This window comes from Osmerus eperlanus, chromosome 5 (assembly GCF_963692335.1).
Source record: "Osmerus eperlanus chromosome 5, fOsmEpe2.1, whole genome shotgun sequence".
Lineage (NCBI taxonomy): Eukaryota > Metazoa > Chordata > Actinopteri > Osmeriformes > Osmeridae > Osmerus > Osmerus eperlanus.
The window spans coordinates 20,021,648-20,046,146 of record NC_085022.1 but is presented as its reverse complement, the minus strand read 5'-3'; the positions used below and the strand labels follow the sequence as shown (position 1 = coordinate 20,046,146).

The 24,499-nt window shown below is 43.0% G+C and overlaps 2 protein-coding genes across 2 annotated transcripts; one reads left to right on the top strand and one right to left on the bottom strand.

The window, feature by feature from the left end:
- Positions 1-2,722: 2,722 nt before the first annotated feature.
- Positions 2,723-9,528, top strand: LOC134021537 (pyruvate kinase PKM-like). Its single transcript, XM_062462479.1, has 11 exons — positions 2,723-2,755; positions 4,376-4,560; positions 4,704-4,795; positions 5,721-5,852; positions 5,970-6,156; positions 6,263-6,533; positions 6,639-6,789; positions 6,914-7,066; positions 7,810-7,976; positions 8,577-8,758; positions 8,858-9,528. The coding sequence occupies exons 2-11, from the start codon at positions 4,404-4,406 to the stop codon at positions 8,962-8,964; spliced, it is 1,599 nt and encodes a 532-aa protein (XP_062318463.1). The 5' UTR covers positions 2,723-2,755; positions 4,376-4,403; the 3' UTR covers positions 8,965-9,528.
- Positions 9,529-10,014: 486 nt separating this feature from the next.
- On the bottom strand, positions 10,015-23,106 carry LOC134021536 (potassium/sodium hyperpolarization-activated cyclic nucleotide-gated channel 3-like). Its single transcript, XM_062462478.1, has 8 exons — positions 21,909-23,106; positions 18,566-18,989; positions 17,853-18,014; positions 17,007-17,225; positions 16,074-16,220; positions 15,313-15,553; positions 13,961-14,125; positions 10,015-13,670 (listed from the first exon to the last, which is right to left on the bottom strand). The coding sequence occupies exons 1-8, from the start codon at positions 22,556-22,558 to the stop codon at positions 12,073-12,075; spliced, it is 3,606 nt and encodes a 1,201-aa protein (XP_062318462.1). The 5' UTR covers positions 22,559-23,106; the 3' UTR covers positions 10,015-12,072.
- Between the last annotated feature and the right edge of the window lie 1,393 nt (positions 23,107-24,499).

Sequence of the window (24,499 nt, the reverse complement as noted above, 5' to 3'; positions counted from 1 at the left end):
TGCCATCTGCTTTGGTAAGTGCAAACTGTAAAAGAGCCGTCTTCACTGAGTGCTAAACTTAGCCGTCACTGATGTGTATCCGTCAGTAGCTATGTCTTCTATATTGCATCAAAATTGCTTTTATGACTAAATATGGATTTTATATATATGTCAAACACATGCTCAGTGTTGAATGTTACAAGAAGGAGGCCATGTGTGCACGTTGAAAACCAGTTCAGTCCCCATCCCTGAGTATATTTGTTTTTGCATTCCTTTGTTCAGCTTCTTTTTCTCCATAATGTGTTATTCTGATACGGTAAGCAGTTCTAGATTCATACAAATGTAGACATCAAACATCAAGGCCTAGTTTTCCAGAAATTGATTAAACCTAGTCCTAAAGTAAGCGAAACATGCAATGAAGATTGAAAACATTTTCCAAGATCCATGTCTGGGAAACTGGACTGAAGAAAGTTAACAAGCTGAGACCTCTTTGCTCAACTCTGAAATATTTGTTTTGTCTGAAGATGATATTCAGGCTTCTACACTTAGCTTTCATCTCGAGTATACTGTGCTTCAGTGAAATGTAGGTAAAAAAAGCTGATAGCACAACAACGTTGTTGTGCTATGCAACAAGGAAAAAATTAGGTTGCACATTTAGAATCATACACGGTTTTCAACAAAAATTAGGCTTCACAAAAACAATCAACAACCCACTGGTCAAACAAACTAAATAATAATGGGCAGAATCAAACTAGTTATTTTTTTACACATTATTTAGCCTACTAAGTTTGGATGGTTCTTCTTTAGCTTAGTTTGAAAGTTTATGGAGATCATAGTGTGAAAAGTTTGAGCTGTGAGGACCTCAGAGGAAATAGGAATAAACAGTTATGGTTCATACTTAGCAAAAGTAAAACCATTTCAGGCTGGAAGGCATCTATGACCAGACCCATATATATTTCAATAAACAGCAGCAATGCATATTATCATATGACTAAGAGAGAGGCCCAGCCTTTGGAATAACGCTCCAGCTAGCGGTCAGTCTTCGTGTGGATCGTAGTCACCATGAGAGGAATGGGAGCACATGTAAATCTATCCACTGGCACAGAATGTTCTTGTCATGTTACACATCATGTCATGTGGAATCCTGTAACAGCCCATCTGTGGTAGCCAAGGGACTCAATTCTTAAAATATACCTGCTGCTGAACTAGACAACCATATATGTATTATAGGAACAAATCATGTTAACTTGAGCTGACTGTGACACAAAGACTGCACACTAAAGAGAGATCTGGACTCTCAAATTCATTTCACCGTGATACTTGCTGAATGATAAGTTCTCTTGGTGACTTTGCATATTGGCTGCCAATACTCATAACTATCCCCTTTTGCTTCCGATTGGCCAAATGCTCTCTACTTTGCCCTGCAACCCCTTGAATGCACAATTATAGCCAGAAAACATGACTGATAAACTTCATGAATAAAATGCAAAATTCAACGTGAGTGGCATTGTTGCCTTGAAATGTTGCACGTTGCACTGCAAGACTATTTTGCAGGACCCCTGATTTACTATGCATTGACAAATCTAGGAACAATTAAGCCACACCTATGCAAAATCCTAAATATTCTTATATCTAATATTTTATATTTTAAGATGAAAGTAAAAAAAGACAGAAATTATATGGATTCTAATCTAATCTAGTCATGTTATGGCATGCTGTATAATCTTTCCTTTGATCTGGTTTTGTCTATATAAGTATAGACCTTCATCGGGGCCATTAATAATGACAGATTCTGTCTTAGGTTAGACTAGATCCTTTGGCATACTCTCCTGTACATACACTCAAAATGATACATAATACAACGATAGAAATTCGTAGGTACATCAATATTTTATAATAATACAGTTCCTGGATTGAATTAGCATTATTTAGATTCTGTTCAAAAACACCTTAGAAAATGCATAACCAATGTAAAATGAGGATTCAAAATGGGTATCTATGATGTAAACAACCTTCATGTACGGTACGGTAATTATCATACTGTACCATGATATATTTGACATGACAGCATTGGAGGCTATACTGTACAGTATGAGGCTGACAGCAATGTGCATCTGTTCGATTCACTTTTCTTCTAGTTACCTAATCCCCCACCCAAAAGGCTTGGGCTGTGCAGCACGATCCAGTTACAGCCGCAAAAATGTAGACAATAGGCAATCTTTATACAAAGTATACTAGTAATAACCTACTCATGCTTTTATAACGAAAACAATTTTTATAAACACATTTTGTAAAAAAAATTTTTTTATAGAAAAACATTACAAAGAAAAAGAACCAAGCATATAAAACTGCTTGTTGTGTTATTCTAGTCTCCTGTTGTCCATGGGAAAGATTTGTTTTCATCATCAGGGCTCATGTTTAAGTACCGCGAGGAGCCAATGGTATTGGTCTTGGAGCGTGCCGTAGAACGCCTGCAACTACATTGTAACATTCCACTATGGATATTATATTTCAGACTGTAATACACGTATTTATTATTTAAATAAATTCACTTATGATGTTAACTATAATTATTCTACGCAAATATGAATGTTTTATTTATTTATTTAACATATTGAACATTTTGTATCTGAAAAACTGTGAGGCACTACTTACTCTAACCTCGTTGGAGGGATACACAGTGTGTGCACAATAAAGTAGTACCGGTCAGTTGGGAGATTAATTTCGCCGGTGCACAGCAGCAGAGTGCATTGGTCCTGCAAAGTTCACCCAGAAGGTGAGTCTCAGCATCTTAACATAATTACTCCACTACTTTTCTATTGGAACTTACAATCCTTGCAAAATATAGTGCGCGTATCCCACAATATTGTAGTCATATTGATCAATGTGATATTGATTGAAACGATTCTTGAATGGGTCTGTGTAGGTAGCTCATTAAATTGTCAAGACATTATCTGCAAGTGGTGGTTGCATTATCTTAATTTCAAACTCAATGTGAATGCAATAATCAGGATTCAAATATTGACACTAATGTTTTGTGTGCAATATGTCACAAATACATAATTAGGATTATATGCGTATTGTTTCAGAGTTTAACAATTGTGGATGGCCAAAAATATTTTGTGCTATTGATTTTCATCGGTTTTTATTTATTTTTTACTCTGGGGTATTGTAAGACATAGAATGTGCAGCCCTACCTAACTTGAAGGTCTTTGCTGTCTTGATTATATCAACTACATTATTTCAAGCTATGTGTTTAATTTCTGATATTACTGCAGGACAAAAACCTTTTAAGTTGAGGAGCCTTCCAGTTACAAGTGCAATTGAACTGCTGTGCAAAACTTGATACAATTTGATCAAATGTGTTCCAAAGGGACATATTATAGCATGCATACTGCAAACAAAATAATAAATGACTCTCTCCCAGAAGTAGAGATGGTATAGTGAGGCAGTCTGGATGTATGTCAGGTGCTTGCTAAGAAAAGACAGCACCAAAAATGTGCTGCCATGACTTTATATCTGTCTAAAGAATGTTGAAAGTTGGCACAGCACCTGGCAGGGTACATGCCAGGTGCTGTGTTGTTATGTTATGTAAAAAACCCAGGTGCTTTTTACATAACATAACATAGGCTGTGCCGTGGGATGGGCTAAATCTAAATCAAGACCAAGGAGACAACCCTCATTTGTCATGCAGTGGACTTGTCAGCAAGTCCATTGGTCTGATAAGGCGGCATTTATCTTTAAAACATGTTTCAATTAGTAATGTTCTCAGTATGGCATTTTGTATGAACATTTTGAAGCCTAATTTAGGCATAATTGTTCAATGACTTCTGTCCTTCACACACTTCACTTCACACTTCACCTCAAGGCAATTCAGGTGTGCAAAATACATTTGAAAGTTTCCCACTTAATGTGTTTATCCCCACAAACACCTGGCTAGAGTGAGCGGCTCCTCGAGGATGCCTCTGCATAACTGCTCTGTGGGAATGTGTGGGTGTGTCAGGGGGTGTGTGTGTGTGTGTGTGCAGTCACGCATTCAAACACGCATTTGTTGCAGTTGGCTTGTGCTGGGCTATTAGTATAGCTCTTAATGCTGACTGGAAAAACCTGGGCATCCAATACTGGGATTCCTAACATTACAAGACTCAAACCCCTATTATTAGAAATAGTTAGGTTTAGGTTTACTTTTGCTCGCCTTTTGAGACCGCCTAATTGATATTTCATCTACACATTTTCTGTGTTTCATCCCTATACTACACATTACATTTATTCAGCAATGCAAAGATAAATTAAACAAAATAGGTCCAAATATTGACAGAGCATGAAAGAGTTCCTCTGGCACTAAACTGAACATCAACTGATTCAAATCTCCCTTTTCCCCTTCTATCTGCTGCAGGAGTTGACCAGCAGACACTGATCCAATCATGTCCCAAGGAAAGAATAAAGATATGGGCTCTGCCTTCATCCAGACCCAGCAGTTGCACGCTGCCATGGCTGACACCTTCCTGGAGCACATGTGTCTGCTGGACATTGACTCCACCCCTACCAAGTCTCGCAACACCGGCATCATCTGCACCATCGGTTAGCCAACCCAACACCTACCCCTCCCTTTATCCCATCCATTTACCTTTTACATGTTGTCCTCTTAACACTGGGCCTAGACCCCAAATCCCATTGTGTTTTGAAGTCGTTTCTTTAAAGTTGTATGTCTGTTGTCTGTGTAGGACCGGCCTCAAGCTCTGTGAACATGCTGAAGGAAATGATCAAGGCTGGGATGAACATTGCGAGAATGAACTTCTCTCACGGAACTCATGAGGTCAGTTTGAGACAGTTGCACAAATAACCATAAAACCTCAATTGCATCATCTGCGGGGAGTGTTCTTGAATATCTAGCTGCTTCATGGCTTGCCACGCCTCTTAACAGATTCCTTGGCAAGGTTTTTAAACATAAGGTTACTGCTGCTACACTCATGCATATTCCCTTTGAATGTCATTATTTGTAAGCTGATACGAGCTCTATTACAGTCACACCTGCTTCTTGGCATTAGCTGTCCTGTCTGGACTAAAAATGGCTGACCTCTCCTCTTTAGTCTTGGCTCATTTAATTAACTGTAAAGTTTCCCTGAGGATGTAGTTAGAAGAGACCCATTTTGTTGCTGCTTTAACGCTGAATCCTCATGTGTCAGGAGGTGTGAATCCATAGTTTCCTGCACTACATTTACATGTAGAAAACAGTGACAGTCTATATGTCTCGGAGGGTCAGAGTTTAGCAACATGCAAACAAACTTGGCATAAGGTCAGGAGAAGCAAGACAACATTTTTGTGTTGTAAATTTCCTTAGAATACCAAGGACAGACAGAGTTGAGACATCGCCTGTCTGGTGCCAAGCACTTTTAAGTATGTGTCATTGTGCTTTTCATAACAGATAAGGCTCTAAGCCATGACCAGTAGGGCTGCTTATTTATAGCATGTTAGAAATGGACACTGGGATGCAGTCATAGGTCATACTTAATATACACCACACACCTCATAAGGCTTTGCAGCAACAGGGCAACAGGTGGGTCAGTTGCTAAGAGACCGAGAGAGAGTTTCATTACCGTCTGTTATGTAACCAACACAGTTATTGTTCATGGATTGGATGGAGGGACTGAGGGTTTCATTATCTGATTTGTAACATAATTACGTGTAACAAAAAAAATACAGTTGTTTGATCCCTAAAAAACTGTGTGTTTTCCGAACAGTACCATGCTGAAACCATCAAGAACGTCCGTGAAGCCGCAGAGAGCTTTGTACCTGGAACCGTTGAGTACAGACCAGTTTCTATTGCTCTGGACACCAAGGGACCTGAAATCAGGACTGGACTCATCAAGGGCGTGAGTACACCATAAATACTTATAGAAAGAGACTTGCCTTATTATATTATAACCTGCTCATTTACATACGTGTCTGGTAGTGTTAGATCTCAGATCAAAGTTGATTCTCTTGTGTAGAGCGGCACCGCTGAGGTCGAGTTGAAGAAGGGCGGCAAAATCAAGCTCACCCTGAATGACGGATTCAAGGACAACTGCGATGAGAACAACTTGTGGCTCGACTACAAGAACATCACCAAGGTTGTGCAAGTTGGAGGTCACGTCTACATCGACGATGGTCTCATGTCCCTCAAGGTGTTGGAAGTTGGTAAGTGTCGCAGCGCACCTTCACGACCTGCGACCACATCCTTTCAAACCTTCTCCTTTCAGGTTTGTTGAACCCCCGGCTCTTTACTCCCTGTGTGGTTCCACAGGCGGCGACTTCCTGATGTGTGAGATTGAGAATGGAGGGATGCTCGGCAGCAAGAAGGGAGTGAACCTCCCTGGTGCGGCCGTGGACCTGCCCGCTGTGTCTGAGAAGGACATACAGGACCTGCAGTTCGGCGTGGAGCAGGGCGTCGACATGGTCTTCGCCTCTTTCATCCGCAAGGCCGCCGATGTGCACGCTGTCAGGAAGGTGCTGGGTGAGAAGGGCAAGGACATCAAGATCATCAGCAAGGTGGAGAACCTTGAGGGAGTGCGCAAGTGAGTGCTATCTGTAGCCTTTTAGCTTTTCATCATGTTCTGTGAGTGCTTTTCGTTTATGGTTGCTTATAATGTCAATTAAGTAATCCTACTGCTTCTTGGTAGGTTTGATGAGATTCTGGAGGCTAGCGATGGCATCATGGTTGCCCGTGGTGACCTGGGTATCGAGATCCCCACAGAGAAGGTCTTCCTGGCCCAGAAGATGATGATTGGCCGCAGCAACAGGATGGGCAAGCCCATCACCTGCGCTACACAGGTCTGTGACATCATTAGTGCACCTTCAAATAGAAAATAATAGATTCTGTGAAACCCAATCAAAGTGAAGTCTGACCTGAAACCCCTATTTTAATGAACCCGTGTTACTGATTGCGGTTGGGCAGATGCTGGAAAGCATGATCAAGAAGCCCCGCCCCACCCGTGCCGAGGGCAGCGACGTGGCAAACGCCGTGCTGGACGGTGCTGACTGCATCATGCTGAGCGGGGAGACCGCCAAGGGAGAGTACCCACTGGAGGCTGTCCGCACACAGCACAGGGTGAGTCTCGGCCCGCAGGCTCAAGTGGCTCGTTCAGTCCGGTTTTTGGAGCATGGATTCAGTGTGGTAGTGACCAGCCTGTTGGGTGTCTTTGTCATGTTGTAAAACTCAAATTACAAAGACAACATGTCAAGCTACAACTAATGCCATCAATTATATAATATCAACATATCAATGATAGACAATATAGACATATAGTATGTACAGAAAATGAACATAAAGCAGCCTGTTGTGTGTTTTTGGCATAATCTACTAACTGCTTTTACAATGAGTATTAACCTCACTTGTGCACCTGCCTCTATCTCCACCCCAACCCTCTCCTCTACCTATAATCAACCCTCTTGCATCTGGCCCACTCCTCTGCATTGTGCTGTCAAACCATGTGGTTAGATTTTCCTAGGAGCATGTGTCTGAGGACCTGCACCCCAACACTCTAAGCCTCTGGATGTCTTCTGGTTTTCACCACGGCTACTAGGAAGCTGCTGTTGTTTAGCAACAGGCCTCAGTGTCCTCTCAGGTACAGTACGCACACAGAGACTAACCCCATCGGTCCTGCAGAATATGTTCCTCCACTATTTTCTGACCCGCCTCCTCCAGTGTCTGTTATGTGGCATGATGCATAACATTATTGCCCCTTTTGAACTGACCTTTGCATGCAACGGTGAAATGTTAGTCGCAAAAATGTTGGAAGTGAACGACCGGAACGTGACATCTTGTTTCTCCGTCTGTCCGCACGCGCTCAGATCGCCCGCGAGGCCGAGGCTGCCATGTTCCACAGGCAGATGTTTGAAGAGCTCCGCCGCACCTCTCACCTGACCCGTGACCCCACCGAGTCCGTCGCCATCGGAGCCGTCGAGGCTTCCTTCAAGTGCTGCGCCAGCGCCATCATCGTGCTCACCAAGTCTGGCAGGTGGGACCCGTACAGTGTTTTCCCCTCTCCACTTACATTTACATTTAGCAGACACTCTTATCCAGAGCGACTTACAGTAAGTACAGGGACATTCCCCCCGAGGCAAGTAGGGTGAAGTGTCTTGCCCAAGGACACATAATTTTTAACGGCCGGGAGTCGAACCGGCAACCTTCTGATTACTAGCCCGATTCCCTAACTGCTCAGCCACCTGATTCGCGATCCACTTCCTCCAGGGCCCAAGCTCATGCCAAACCTGCCACCTTTCACCAGGGTCAATCTAACATGTACACCCAACCTTTTAGCTGGGGGGGGGGGGTCCCTGACATTTGCACAGGGTTAATTTTAACTCCTCATTCCTCTCTCTCCCCTTCAGAGACAAATGTCAGAGAGCGAGCATGCTTTAAACCGCTGTAGTCGCGCTCTCATGACTGGATTCCCTCTGCCTTTTTAACAGAAGCTCTGTCAAAAAGTCTCATGTTTTAGGTCTAGCAATTTGCAATCAACAGTGCCACAATTAAATAACTCAATAATTGTTATTGTTTGGTATTTGCACTGTCGCTTAGCCTCAGTGTGTGTAACCCCCTGGTTCTGCGTCTACAGATCTGCTCAGCTGCTGTCCAGGTATAGGCCCCGCGCCCCCATCATTGCTGTGACCCGTTGCGGTCAGACCGCCCGCCAGTCCCACTTGTACCGCGGCATCTTCCCCGTGATGTACACCAAGCCCGCCAATGATGTCTGGGCCGAGGATGTCGACCTCCGCGTCAACTTTGCCATGGAGATGGGTAAGTAATAAAACCCTATGTTATTTGACGTTTTAATTGAAGAGTATCAAGAACCGACACTGGTCCGCCATTAACAGCCTTCTTCTTTCCGCTCCTCAGGCAAGCACCGCATGTTCTTCAAGTCTGGTGATGTGGTCATTGTTGTGACCGGATGGCGTCCAGGTTCTGGTTACACCAACACCATGCGTGTTGTTCTTGTGCCTTGAACACCAATAAAGGACATTACCAATCCCCCTTCTCCCCTCTCCTGTAACCCCCCTTCCACTCCCATAGAGGCCAGCTGTCCTTTACTCCCCTCCAGACTCCCCCCAAACAGAATCCTCAGCCACTGGAAGCCAACGGCAGGTCACTTCTCCAAAGGATGTTTGGCAGGGCCATTCAAACAAAGACAGTCACTTTCCACACTACTTGATTCCAAAAACCTACAGATGTTTCATCTCCTGTATCATCCAAGTCATCCAACCCAGAAGCTGTACTCCTTTGACACTTTGCTGCAAAATCTTCTGTCTTGCATCATGTCATGTATCATGCCTGACTTGAGTTTGCCAGGTGTGAGGAGTTAAGATTGTTATCACCTATGCATTTCAGGACCACTCTGTCAGTTCCTTTACTGGTACATTCATCTGGAATATCAATGTAATTTAGAGTCAAGCATGTGTCCTCCTGTATTGACAGATTGGGCTCGACTGACGTTAAAGATATGGGACTCGATTATGTGCTAATCTAGGTTGTTAAATGGGATTCCATGCATTAAAGAGTTGAACACCTGACACCCATTTGTTTTTGTTCTTTCATCATTTGAACGACTAAATATATGTATCTGTAGAAGTTAGCTACAGTCAACAAATTATGCACAATTCTCAAATGACACACTTTCTTGACTGAATTGGAAAATTGCAGTGGAATAGTGCACCATCTAGTGTTACTTTGAAGAACTACAGGCAAAAAAAAACAAAAAAACAATAGTACATTCAAACAAGCTAAGAGGATAGATTAAATAACAAATAAAAGGTGTATGGATAGAATTGAGATATAACTATTATAATACTATTATAACTAATTTAACTACTATTATTTCATCAAGCAAAAGTAGCTGAGAACAGAAATGTATTAGTAGTTAAAGTATTTGTAGAATCATCATGCAGTTATTTTTGCTTTAGTGGAGAAGTATGGATTAACTTGACACTTAATATGTGCATGCCCGGTAATTTTCTTTGTGTAAAAAAAAAAAAAACATTGAAGAAAATAATCCAGTCTTTTTTTAATATCAACACTAGATGACAGTATGCAGTTACAAATTACTTATAATCCGTCTTAAACTCTGTGACTTCTATTTCATCAGATTCTCTCTCACGTTATAATACCCACTGCCCATATGAAAACCAACAATTTCAGAGAGTCCTTAAACCATAAATTATTTTATTGCATTTAATTCAATACATAAAAATAAAATGTCAAACATAAGTAATGGAACTGTTTTGTAGGTTGATTAAAAAGGCAACAATATGAAAATAAAAACACATACTAAATATGATCCCATAGCATCCTTATGTCAACATCCACATGAAAGTGCAGTCAAGCTGCGACCAAGATCCATTGCGGGTGTTGTGACGGGGGTCGGGGAGGAATGGTAATGTAGGATTGACACCAGTGAATGATGGTATCTCTATTCCCACAGCAACAGTGTTGGAGTCAGAACACGACAGAGCTTCAGAACACCTAACCCTTCGGCTCAGTCACTAGGCAACAGAGTACTCTGTGTCAACGACATTGACATTGTGACCAGCGAATCTTAGTCATTGACAAGTTAGGTTGAGATAATTGTACAATTCAACAACAATGAAATTATATATATATATATTAAAGAACAGGACACAAATATATTGAGTGTTACCAAGAGACTTTTTCAAAAGGGTCTTTAGTAACTGACTCATTATTGATTCGGCATAGCATCATAAGCAGCAGTATTTCAATACAAGTTTTTAACAAAAGATATTTAACAATAGATAGAACATTAGATAATCTTTCATTTAAAAAAAAATACATGGATAAAATACGCTGAAATATAATATTCAAGGGTTTCTCATCGACCATGTGTCCCGGTAACCACTTTTAGCCCTTTGATTGTTGCAATAAAAATTCTGATTTGAGTCTCAGTGCATCAACATTGCTTTCAGTTTAAAATAATCTGGATCAATACTTCAGTTTCCAGAGGCTGTAGACCTCTTTACCGGAAACCACCTAAATTATCCACTACCCCAGCAATTCCTAGTATCTCTCTATCCCCATACATTCAGACAGCTTATTGCATGAAGTGGAAACGGCACACACAGGCTTCAGTTGCAGGTTCCATAACCTTATAATCCGACAGTTGAAATCAGGGCACAACTGTAACCAAAATGGCAGAGCTGTTGAATAGACAGAATGACACCACTCTAGCTACTGCTCACAGGCATTCACTATCATCTCGGCCAAGGTCTTAAAAGAAAATAGCCATTGTTCTTGATTCAATGGGATGCTGAAGGCTGGCGGACTGAAAATAGATCTGAAACAGGAGGAACAGCGAGAAATGTCCACAACTGAAAGTAAAATTTCTTTTTTTTTAACCATTTCACCCACATACTCAATTTCTAAAACTATTCCAAAGTTTTGTCCACCATTCATTCCTGACCTCTGAAGAAGTAATTTGTGAGAATGTCCAGGTATTGCTGAAAATAGATTATGGAAGACATACCCTCATCTGCAAAGTATTTTATATACTTTAATTCCTGTACTCTTTGAGGTAACCATAGTGCAGTGAGGTCCCCATGTCATGAAGTCTTTTTGGGGTGGCACTGAATTCACCTCATTTTCACAATATACAATATAGTCATAAAGTTCATAAAAGGAAAGGATTTTGGTTAATTCCAAACTGCATATAACTGCTGAAAATCTTTCAACTAAAAGGGCAAAAGGTAAAACTAAATGGTTCAGATAACCTTTTTTAGTATCACAATTCACAGAGTGTGGTACAATACACGTCCAGTATATTGTATGACTTTTCTGATGCAGTTTTACATGTACAGTATTCACGAATAAATATTTGCTGTGCACCACTGTATTCAAAGTAGCCATGTTCTATAGAAAACCCTCACCTTTGACCCTTTACCTCCCTTCATTCACTCTTAGTAGAAAACATAGCTAAGTCAGAGACCTCCAATATAGATGAGTTCACAAACTCTCCTCCTTTAATATAAAATACTAGGAGTGAAAAAGACAATGCCGTGAAAGGAAAAACAACTTCCCAGACATTACAGGCAGGGCGTTTCATCGCCTCACAAGTTAGAAGGGAGTTTGGAGAGTCCGTGCTCCATCTCTGACGTCTTGGCAGGGGAGCCGCCGTGACTGGGCTGGGAGGGTTGAGCTCCGGAGAACTGAGTGTGAGGTCCGGTCCCTGAGAGCGTCTGGCTCAGGGGCGCCACGTGCCCGGGGATGGGACTGTAGGGTCTACTGACGGCCATCGGGGACGTAAAGAACCCACCTGATCCCTCTGAGGAGTAGCCCATGCCCAGAGGCTCTCCCTGAGGCAGGAGGTTGTGCGAGGAGGAGATAGTCCTGACTTCCTGGGTGAAGAGCTCCAGCAAGGACTCTGCTCTCTCTCTAGGGGGATCGATGACCCTGCCAGGGCAGGGGCTCTGGGGGGTGAGGGAGAGATGCGAGCCGACAGCACTAGGGGGGTCACTGTGAGACCCAGTCTGGGCTCGCACAGGGCTCTGAAAGATGGGACTGTGGGATGTGGGTGTGTAACAGGGCGAGGCGTCTCTAGAGCCGTACTGAGCCAGAGACGCTAGCGCGGAATGCTCCGGGAGAACCTGCGGGAGCAGGACTGACTGCAGGCTCGGCAGACTTCGCTGCATGAGGGAGGACGGGACCTCAGCTCCAGTGACTGGCTGCTCGTGCAGATATCCGCCGGGGAATTGAGTGCCGCTGGTGAACGAAGAGTGAGGGATGTTCAGACCAGCGAATGTCCGGCCCGCTCTCTCATGACTGGATTCCATCTGCTGAGTGCTGCTGGCGTGAGAGGACTGCAGCTGGCTTAGTATGGGGCTGACTGAGCTGGAGATCAGTGGGCTTATCCCGGAAGCAGAGGGGGCTGGGAATCTCCCTGACGGCCTCCCTGCTGACCCCTGCAGGGGATGCCTGGCCGGCTGGGCTGGGGTGGATGAGGCGCAGGAGAAGGGCTGAGGGTGGAGTTGAGCTGTGCAAATGGAGGGTGACCTCCTTAGGGAGGCCTGTCTCATGGGGAAGGAGGAGGCTGAACTGAGCTGGGTATGGGTATGGGTCTGGGTCTGGATGTGGCTCTGAAGCTGGGCCTGGATTTGGGTCTGGAGCTGGGCGTGCATGCTGCTGTTGGAGGTCGGTAGGAAGGTGGAGATAGGCGAGGTGCAAGCTGTGGAGAGATGCTGTACCCTGAGGGAGGCCAGAATAGGAGTGTCCACCCCGGAGCGGAACTTGCTGGAGCTAGCAGGGGAGCCAGGCCCCGAGCCACAGCAGCTGGCCGTAGGAGCCCCCACATGGACTCTCCTCATGTGGCCCGACGAGTCCTTGAAGGAGCCAGACATGGAGAGGGGGTGGTGGAAGAGGATGGGAGGGAGCTGAGCATGGTGGCTCAAAGCCAGAGCCAGAGGGGTGGTGGTGGCAGCAGCCTGGAGGGGTGCCTGGACCAGGGGAGCCCAGATGACTGGGGTGGGTGAGGGTGGCATGGGTAGAGCTGCTAGGTTCTGAGCGGCTGCCGTCTGGATCAGCTGTGCGTTGTGAGCCATGTCTCTGTCGTGCTGCACGATCCTCTGGATGATCTCGCTTTCTTGGAGGTTGAGGGTTCCTGCGCTCAGGTGGTGTTGGACTTTGTGTCGCAGGACCGAGTTCCTTTTCCCTTTTGAGAATAGAATGAGATACAGTCATTACCGCCAAGACTGGTGAATAGTATTAGCTGGGTGACCCAATTAGGTCTTTTAAACACGTTAAAAACATTCCTTGTTTAGAATTTGGGTTGGGAATGTGCTGACATGGTCTGTCTTCCAGCTTGCTTTACTTTAACTAAATGTTTACGTCTCCTTTTCACACGTTATTAAGGGTATTGGTGACTAATCCACTTGGTTGATGGCACACTGTATAAAGGACAAACATGTTAGTTCCGGTTAGGTTGCTAAGTGCAGTCCTCACCTATTCGGTCCAGACGATCAAGAGCGACGGTCTCGAAGGCTCGTCTCATCATGGGGAATTCCTCCAGCACCTCGTTGAAGTTGTCCACAGACAGCGAGTAGAGACGACAGTAGTTGTCAGCCCTCACACTCGCTGTCCTTCTGCCTCGAGTCAGCAAACAAATTTCTGTATGGAGACGTAAATTCAAATATGTCCTCTGTCTACTCACCGGACTAGCATACTAATAATAATAATAATTATTATTTTTTTTATAGTGCATTTCTAAATACCCAAAGTCGCTTTACAAGTGTGAAGACAAGCAAAACAAGACAACAGTAAAATATAAAGACAAAGGATTGAACAAAACAGACAAACAGAACATTAAATAGAAAAAAACTAACATATAAGTCTAATAGTGGAGGGGAGGGAGCAGGGCATGTTCAGGTGAAGGCGAGGTTGAAAAGGTGGGTTTTGAGGGATTGTTTAAATAGTGCTATGTTGGGATACTCAATGCTAGTTTGTATACGCTATTTCCAAGATCGCATTAGCACAATTTCAGGTGGAAGGTACAGATCGCTTAGAATTTAATTCTAGTTTAAAAAGGATCAACCCTAGGATACATTGTAAATCTTCATACTTCCAAAAAAATCTCTTAATTCTCTTTAAATATTTTTACCATTCCTCTCTGTTTTAGTGCTTTCAGAACCATGTTTGAGAGCAGAGTCCAAAATTATATCATCACCATAAGATGATAAAACACAAAAAGAGCTGTGTTTCACAGATGGAGCACTTAATACTTTTTTTGCAGCTTAGAGTTTGTCCTGATTTCATCTGTTCTGCCAGATCAGGAAAATAAAATAACCCTCCATTTTATAAAGTTGGGAGTATTTTTCAGGACAGACATTTTACGGCTAAGGACACTCTGTCCCTACCTCTCTCTGTCCTCATTTCATTATGTTTATCTTATCTATTTACTGTATCGCGCAAACACGCAAGTAGAGAACGATTTCTCTAATATCTGTGCTGCTATGTGTACATGTAGGCTTCATCAATAGACATTTCTGCTGTCGGATTTCCAATCTTCAATAGCGGTACAAATGAGTGGATCTCTTCATGTAAAGTAAAGCACACATAGTTGTTCACAATGGAAAAGCTGTTTGATTTGTTTGAGGCAGAGACGAGAAAGCTCCCACTAAATCCCAAACGCTTTTAATTTTCCCATTTGAACTCGTCACAGAATATAATCTGATGAATCAATGGCTTACGTTTAAGAGGACTTTCCCCAGCTTCTGAAATATCTCAATTCACTGGTAGATCCCTTGGGTAAAATATAACAATGCATCCTCACACTCAGAAACCACATATACACTTACCCCCAAAATAGGACCCATCTGACAACTTTGTGTCCTTGATGCTCTTGGTCAGCACGCTCACCACCCCGTGCTGAATGAAGTACATCTTCTGGCCGATGGTGCCTTCACGGATTATATAATCCGCCGGTTGGAAGACCTCGAAACGCAGTTTGGTCAACATGGAGGTCACAAAGTTGGGGTCGGCGTTGGCAAACAGAGGCATGGATGCCACCAGCTTTCGACAGTTGAAATTGATGATCTCCTGCAATAACATACACATTCCAGAGGCGGCTCCAGGCCATCTTAACTAAAGAATCATGACACCAAGAGTATGAACATATGACACTTCTATGAGAGATGTGAAAACAAAGGCTTAATTGTGCATGTTATTTTCTCGAATTGACAATAAAAAAAGGCCTGTCAGTAATTCATTCTTTAAGTGGTAGTAAAACTATGAATAGGTCTGGGAATTTGTAACCTTTAGCTATATCCATATATGGATGGTCATTTATCAGTATGATGCCAGCAAAGAGGTGGTCACATTAAATTCTACATATAAATCTGATATTTCTGGGTCTGTATGAAGTGCAGTTTTTCACTCATTTGACGACCAAAACGATTAACACTTAACATTAACTTGAATTCCATCTTGACTTGCTAAAGCGTCGATGCTCATGGTGGCACATAACAGCAGCCACAGCATAAGAAGTTTGATGACTCAGCAGAAACCTTTTGGCTGCATCTGTCACGACAATGTACGTGACATGGCGGAAAGATCTAACCTCTTGGAGCGGTTCGTTCAGCTCATCTAAGATGCTCTCCTCGTCAAACATCTTGCCCTGGTAACGATGTTCATAGTAGTCATGGATCCTCTGCCTCATGCCGGCTGGAAGCTTGTGGAAAGACATGTACTGTTCCACCTGCTTGTACTGCAAAAAAAAAATAAACAGAACACATTCATGAGCGGAAGAGTTCATTTAAGAGAAGTGATCTGTGGGACATCTGTATTCAGACAGCTGTTTGTTAGGCATGTAGGTCATATCTCCCATTAGGTTACTCCTGTGCCTGTGAATTAAGTCCCTGAACACTAGCGTACCAAAACTGCTGTTGTTGTTGTACAACCATTTGGTAATTGCTCTGTGGCTTCAGTTGATCGGATTTGTTTGGGAGAATAGGGACTGTTCCCGACAGAATATCTGACTGGCAATCATTAGTATAGGCTGCCGCCCGTATTATGGAAAGGTGTGTATCCTAAGTAATGTCCTCAAAACTGTCCTGACAGCCCCCCCCCCCCCCCACACACACACACACACACCTGATGCATCAGATAAATTCAGCTGTTGTCAGCAGTCTGCATGTAATCATGTTTACCAGTCTGCCCTACAAGGACAGCCAATCCACCTCTAATACAAAAGTGTGGATGCTTTCTCCTGTTTTTTTTCACCTCTTAAATTCCCTCCATATTCTCCCCTCTTTCCTCTCACTCTTATCCTTGGGGAGGCCATTCTACTTGGACCCACTTCCTGTGGGCCATGTCTCTGTTTTATATATATAATATATGTAAATTATTATATATATAATTTATTGCTTGTCAATTTTCATTATCTTCTTGACCTTTAGCTTTCTACAACTTTTTAAATAGTTTATAGTCCATTTTTATGGCCCAGTTTGTGACAAGCATATGCTGTCACGTTTTTTTCTTCGAAATCACTCACTTTCTCCTGGTACTGTCGTCGAGACGAGTCCAGGGATTGGATCAGGGCTGTGGCATGTCCTACAAACATGGCGAAGCAGGTGGCACCAACGATCATGCTGAGGATCGTCAGCCACACGTCAGCCATGCCAATAGGAGGGTACAGGCCATACCCAATACACAGCATGTGGCTCATGGCCTTAAAGAGGGCGTAGGAGTACTGCTGTCCCCAGGTGTCATTCTACAGGAGAGAGAGAGGAGTTGGGGGAAGGGGGAGGGGAGGTCGATGTCATAGATATATATAAAGACTAGATGTCTTACGGCGGAATCTAGAACGTCCGCACATGGCAGCCATCTTGCTACAGACAACTCGCTCACTCATAACATTGTGTTGATGCTACATGTACTTTTTAAAGGACCATTACTTGCTCAATTTTCAACAGATTTTGAAAAGGTTTGGTTTGTTATCAACGTCAGAGATGTCCTTATGCCACTGCATACTTATGAATAATTATGTTTTTTTTTAAATATATAGAAGTATGCAGTGGCATAAGGACATCTCTGACGTTGATAACAAACCAAACCGTTTCAAAAAATCGGTTGAAAATTTAGCAAGTTATGGTCATTTAAAAAGTACATGTAGCATCAACACAATGTTATGGGTGAGCGAGTTGTCTGTAGCAAGATGGCTGCCATGTGCGGACGTTCGACTCCATTGTCCGGCAACGCGGACGAGACATCTACCCTTTATATATATCTATGGTCGATGTCCTGTCCAAGTGGTTTTGCTCAAGTGACCAAAGGTCACACATTTTTATGGCTGTAAAAGCATGTTCTTCTTTTTTCGTCTCTTCCTCGGTTTACTCACCACCATCTTGTTCCTGGTTACCCAGCAGTCTGATGGAAAGTCCTGCAGCATGGGTACCAGGAACTGCAGACAACCATCCCAGTGACACAGCAGCAGCATCATGGCAATCAGGTTGACAATGCGCACCATGGCGCTAGCCAGGTCATAGGTCATATGAAAAATCTATAAAGTACAGATTAGAAGCATTAATCAGGGTTCAATCACAGAACGTGAATTAATTTCTTAGTGTGTGCAAATATGAAATATACATTTGTGCCCAGGATTAACAAAGTGGTTTTGCGGGTCGCTTGTCATATGAGTCCCTCTTCCAGACTGCATTGTTCTTAATCTGCCTTAGACCACCAGCACAAGGGATATTCAGTGTTATGTAATCCTCTGCAAACGTCCCTAATGGCCCACAAAGGGGCTGTGATCTTGGTGGGAATTACAGGGAAAACATCATGCAAGGGACTATCCCTTTTTTCTCAGTGACCATTTGCAGGGGGAAGCCTGATGATGCAATGAGGTTAGAGATGGGTGAAATTCAAGGTGATGTAGCTTCAAGGATAGAGTATGTAAAACCAAGGATAACTTTTGAGTGGTTATTATATCTATAAACTACAGTAAACATTAAAAGGAAATGTGAGGCACAGATTCTTCATTGCTCGGGCTGCCATGTTCACACACAGACTTCTATGTGAGACAGTAGGACTACATGTCCCAGCATGCCTTACCTCCTCCCACTGGTGGATGTAGCGGATTAGTCTGGAGAGGCGCAGCAGACGGAGCAAGCTGAGGATCTTGGTGAAGCGGACGATCCTCAGCGCCCGGGCCGTCTTGTAGAAGTCTGAATCTATGCGCGTCTCCACGATGAGGAAGATGTAGTCGACGGGGATGGAGGAGATGAAGTCCACCACGAACCAGCTCTTTAGATACTTGATCTTGATCTTCTGCGGGTCCAGGATGATCTCCGTGTTGTCCTCCTTCACGATGCCCGTGCGGAAGTTGAGGACCAGGTCCATGAGGAAGAAGGTGTCGGAGACCACGTTGAAGACGATCCAAGGAGGCGTGTGCTCGTCCTTGAAGAAGGTGATGCCCACGGGGATGATGATCAGGTTCCCCACCATCAGCAGCAACATGATCAGATCCCAGTAGAACCTGCAACCGGTTCAACCAGAGTTTAAAGTCTGGCCAATCACATGATCATCATAACGTACTGTACCTTCACACACCTGCCGATGTGACTGGAAATAAGCTTCTTATTGTGTTGGTGTAAAACCATCCCTGTATATGGTATGAGCTTCTGTTTACAACGATTAGCAACTATTGCATGCACTATTGCACTAACTATGGTTGCAATTATTACATGGCTAACCAGTGAAATTGAGATTAAGGCATAGATCTGCCTAAAGAACAGACCACAAAATAAAATATCTTAGAAGAATGGAATGCTATATAACCATGTAGGAAGAGGAGAACTACAACTAAGCTTGAACAGTGTTTGTGTACCGTGCAGCAAGTGTTTAGTTGTGTATTCCCCTCCATCACTTTGTTGTAATTAACCAGCAATCGATTCAGGAGGAGAATGATACACAGCACAGCCTAGCATGGATTACGAAGAAGGCCTGTGAGGATGCATGCATCTACCCTTCCTTCTAGAATGTTTTATATTAAAATCATAGCATAACCTGTATTGTACAGCTATTGACAACTGCATATTCTGAAGGACATCTCCCATGTCTTCTTATTCATCCGACACAAAACCCAGCACATGAAGCGGATCACGTGCGAGAGGATATCTGCAGCCATACCTACAGTATACAGTATAAGCAGTAATGAAAAGTGAACAGTGATTGAATGGATGGATGCTTCAGTGGCCAGGTTTCTCAGCCTGCAGATAATAAATACACTTTTCAGCAGAGTTCAGAAGACCAATAAATGTACGCAGTTAAAATAATAGACCCACAGTGACACAGGGCCCAAGATGCATAACTGAAATGGTGACATGTTCTGCTTTCAAATGAGCTTCCCGTGGCCTGTTGCAAGCGGGAGGACATAACACTGAAGAGTCCAGAGGACACTGTAACCTCACAAAAAGCACAATGCATCAAGGACAGGGCCACCATTTGTTATAATCAGCTTTCTGTTATTCTCTGCCAAACAAAGCATTTGCATTTTTGTTCATCTCTGCAGTGACACACTGGTCCTAATTGCACTTCCCCTCTCTAGCTAAATCCACCGTTATCTCCCAGGAGTCTATGTCATCTCCAGGAGTCAGCGCTCAGCAGCCAGATGTTGAGTAGTTAGCATTACCGCTCTGCACAAACAGCTGGACCGAAAGGGCAGTGCATTATGGCCCACGTACATACAGTCGCCTCGCACCACCTCCACTTTGCGGGACATCCTCTAATTCCCTGAGGGTCATAAGCACACAGAGCAGTATGAAGAAGTCCTATCCGTTGGGTCTAGGAGACGAGTCTTATGTGGGTTGGAATCAGACAGGGATGTCAAAGTACACAAGGGATGGAGGGAGGGAACTACAAGCAAAGTGAACACAAAAAGGCTTAAAAATGGTCAAAGAAGCTTAGATCAATCAGGTCAGCTGAAAAAGGGATCATATTTGTTCTGGGTACTTATTTCTTGTTGCCAGAGGAAAGTACAAGGATAACAGTGGTAACCTTGCTCAACGCTTTCCTATACACACACCTGTGGGCCAGGGCAGGACTGCGAGGACAGTGGAGTCCTGTAGTAATATTTACACCGCTTTTGAACATCACAACTATGGAACTGACTAAATGCTTAATGAGGGAATTGACGTCTGCTTGTGATTTAGCAAACCGTGAAGTTAGAAATGTAGGTCCATTACATAAAGTATGTACTATGTTAAGAACCACAAAGTGCAAGTATGAATGCACCCTGGGTGTACGAGGATTTTGTGGAAGCTAAATCTTTAACTACACTAAATTAAGAATTTTGTTGAAGTTACCACCGTATTTGCAAATCTGGGTCTGTGATATTGAGAGTTGTCCACTACGACTTCAACAGTGGTTGCATCATGTCCAAACCATTTCATTCTGAGCTGTAGAGTATTAGCTTCTACACAAACAAAGCCCAGGGCAGTGACACCTCAAACGCACCGCAGGGCTGACAGCTGGTAGACCTATTTGCTTGAACGTCCTGATTTCTCACTCTCATCATTTTTATTCCAATCTCTTTCTCTGCTGCTGTGTTATGAGTGCTGTTCCCTCCCCAACAACACCATATCTGCTCCATTAGACTAATTGTGCTGTAATAATCTCCTCTGGTGTGTGCTTCTAATATCTTGAATGGTCATGTTACCCTATTTTGATTACCACATTCCCAAGCCCCTGATGCACTCTCTGTAATCCATTGCCCTCACTAACTGATAAAAAAGTGTAATTCAACTGAGTGGAAAAAACGGCAGTGACACACATCAGGATGGCCTACTGCCTAGTGAAATACGATAAGTGGGTACTTCAAGGTTAAATGTCATGAAATTAATATTTTAGTGTGTCTGTGACAATTGGAAATCTATTCCACATTCCATTTAATGTCTAACAGACATTTTATACATTAAGAATATTGGATTTTTTAGTCTCTACCTCTTTATCGTTCTTTCTCAATTACCACATGCATATTTTTTTTTATCGTTTTTTTGTGCCTATGAGCTAGTTGTAAGTGTAGCTGTAAGAGGATTTTAAATATGAGTTAAATCCTTTATCATGCAAGCCAACACTGAAAAAAATGGATTCCACGAGTCAAAGAAAGGTATGCTTCAATTAGTGATCATAGAGGCAAGTCAATTATTGGATCTATTAGCTAATATCCACTCAAACGCCTGTTTGGCACTATACCCTTGGCAACACCTTGGTTAAATAGGCTATTCATTTGAGTATATGACATGTGACTTCACTCAAACATAGGCATACATTTTATGATTATTATATAGCAATATTGTAATATTATATCACCTCAGGGAGTTTTAGACCTGTCAATTTACATCAAACAAAAATACATGATCAGAGAGTTAAAGGTCATCTATACAACAAATAATACCTAAAATCACTGTATGGGTGAATTATCCAGAATCCTGCGGATTTCACGCGCTCTCGCTCGTGCTCCACGGCCCTCTCACTCCCTAACATTCGCAAAGAGAACTTGTTGACTCCCGGTTGAAGCATCGCCCCAAACTGACGGTGCATGAAGCCCGCTTGATACAACCTGTCGTCGTCAGGCATAATTTGATCGGTTCCTTCTAACTTGATAAAACTCGACTGGTCAAAAAGAGACGCCGCGCCACCACGGCTACCCAGTGCTCCTTGTTCGCCCCCTGGGCCATGTTCTCCCAGGAAACTCTCTTCGTTGACACTAGCATCTGCCTCGGGGATAAGGCGCCGCTGCTCAGCTGGATCCGATCCCACCGTATGTCGGCCGGTGATGGAGGAAAGACTGCCTCTAAACAGGCGACAGTCCCCGTTCAAGTTGGTCTTCACGGTAACATCAGTTTCCAAGTCTCCGTTCTTGGTGTGACCAATGCTTTTGCAACTGCTTGCGGGGGACGGTGAGTGCAAATGCCTCAATCCAATACTTTTCTTTTTGGTGTCCTTGTCACCGCTATCTCCTTCGTCAGTCATAAAGGCTTTTTGTCCAATGTTTTGCGGCAAGCTGTAGAGACGTTTTCGCATGGAAGAATGGAATATCTCCATTATGTAAATAAAAAGAAATGTGATTTAGAAGAATTCCGTGAACAAAGGGACGGAAAATGGAGCAATGACTAAACATAAATCTTACAGACTTAGTGGTTCAGAATTCAACAAGCAGTGACGGAGCATCAGCAGGGACAGGTCGAGTCTTTGACACTTGGAACGTGCTCCCGGTTTCAACCATTGAGATGTTCCATTAAAACGTGCCGCTTCAGTCCGACGATATTAGACATGAGATGCGTGAAATCCGAAAATCAAGGTGTACATGAGATCACACCAGGATGCAGCATGCTGTGTGTAGGACGTACCAGAGTGTGTGATCCTCAATGACAAAGCATCTCATGCTCAAATATTTGAGTCCTGTCAATTGCAAACGATAACACGCATTCACGCAGTCCGTACCAGCATTCAAAAACCACTGACATCACTGATCCTCCACCATCCTCGTGCTCTCTAATAACGTGAATATTATTGGAGCTAATGGGGTTGCCATAGGCGCAAATACGGCACATGCGCCCAGCCCTTTCCAGTCTGGATATTTTAAAGGATGATTCAAGTATTTGCCGTTGTGTTGGTCACTTATTTTGACTTCATGGCTCGTTTTTTAACCACCTGTTTGGAATTTAAAATGCCTGTGGTTTTCGGTGCTGAATAAAAGTGGTGTCTGTATAGTGCAGCTAGATAATTGTTGTAGGTTACGTCCGCATCCAAGTTTTATTTGAAAAGTGATTAATTTGTGTTGTTTAGTTCCTACTCAAATTACCTTACAATCTGGAAACACTGAATACTTTGAATTCGTTGAACATTGAATAGCTCTCTAACTCACATGGCTACGTAGGCATGCATGGGTAGCCTACCCAATTAAATTGCAGTATTTGGTTAAAATGTAAAGAAAGATAAAAAAAAAAAAATTCTAGCTGTCAATATTTCTATGGTAACACATTAACCTGCTAAATTGTGTGGATTCAATCTCAACCCCAAATGCCTGAAAAGGATAGACACCAAAAATCTGTGTTCATTTATAAGCCATAGCCTGCTGATTACTGAAAACTGTTGAGTGCCCAGGATCTAGCTGCACACAGATGGTAATTCTGCACACTCATTGTTAAAGTCTAATTAATCTGATAGCGATTTATTTTTCTCTTTCGTGGAATGGTTTTGAAGAATATCTCGGAAAGACTCACACCCAGAACAGAGACCTTTACATTTCTGGCTGCATACATAGCTGGCTGTCTGTATATGATCACCAACTTTTTAAATAGAAAAGTGTATGTGGATTTTTGTATAAACTAAGTGTTTTCGTCTATATTTCTATGCTATCCTAAACCTAGATGAAAACATAAAAAAAAAAAAATGCCTACCACTGAAACGTGAAATATATCATGCAACAGTCTAAATCCTGATGTGTAACAGCCTGACAGTTAATTGTACATCTTATTTTCTGAGTCAATGGTGCCCCCTCCAGGTGTGATTGTGCAGTTTCAGATGCGTTGCGTACCAATTTAACAAAGTCCAATGGCCATGTGGATTCAACTGCTACGCCCGCGCTCATCTCAATTGTTTATGAAGTGACCCTTCTCCTGTTGACTCATTCCCTAGTGGTAAATACGTAAAAAGAGACGTATTTCACTGTGCTTAGTTTCAACGCTTCTCTCCAGTTTCATCAAATTGATTCTGCTGACGGAGAGATGAGGGGAGGACGCCAGGTGCCACTGATTAGACACAGCCGTGCTCTTATTGCTGACAGAAAATAACTGGATGGTAACAATCATCACTGTTTAAATGGACAGTTCAAATTCTCAATTTGTTAATATCAAGACCGTCGCTGATTCCAAAACACAGAAGTGTACTCGAAAAGGCAACATCTCGGTATGCTCATGTGCAAAGACCCGGTTCAAGATCCAAAGGAAGAAACTGACCTTGTGAAACTTTTGTCTATAATTA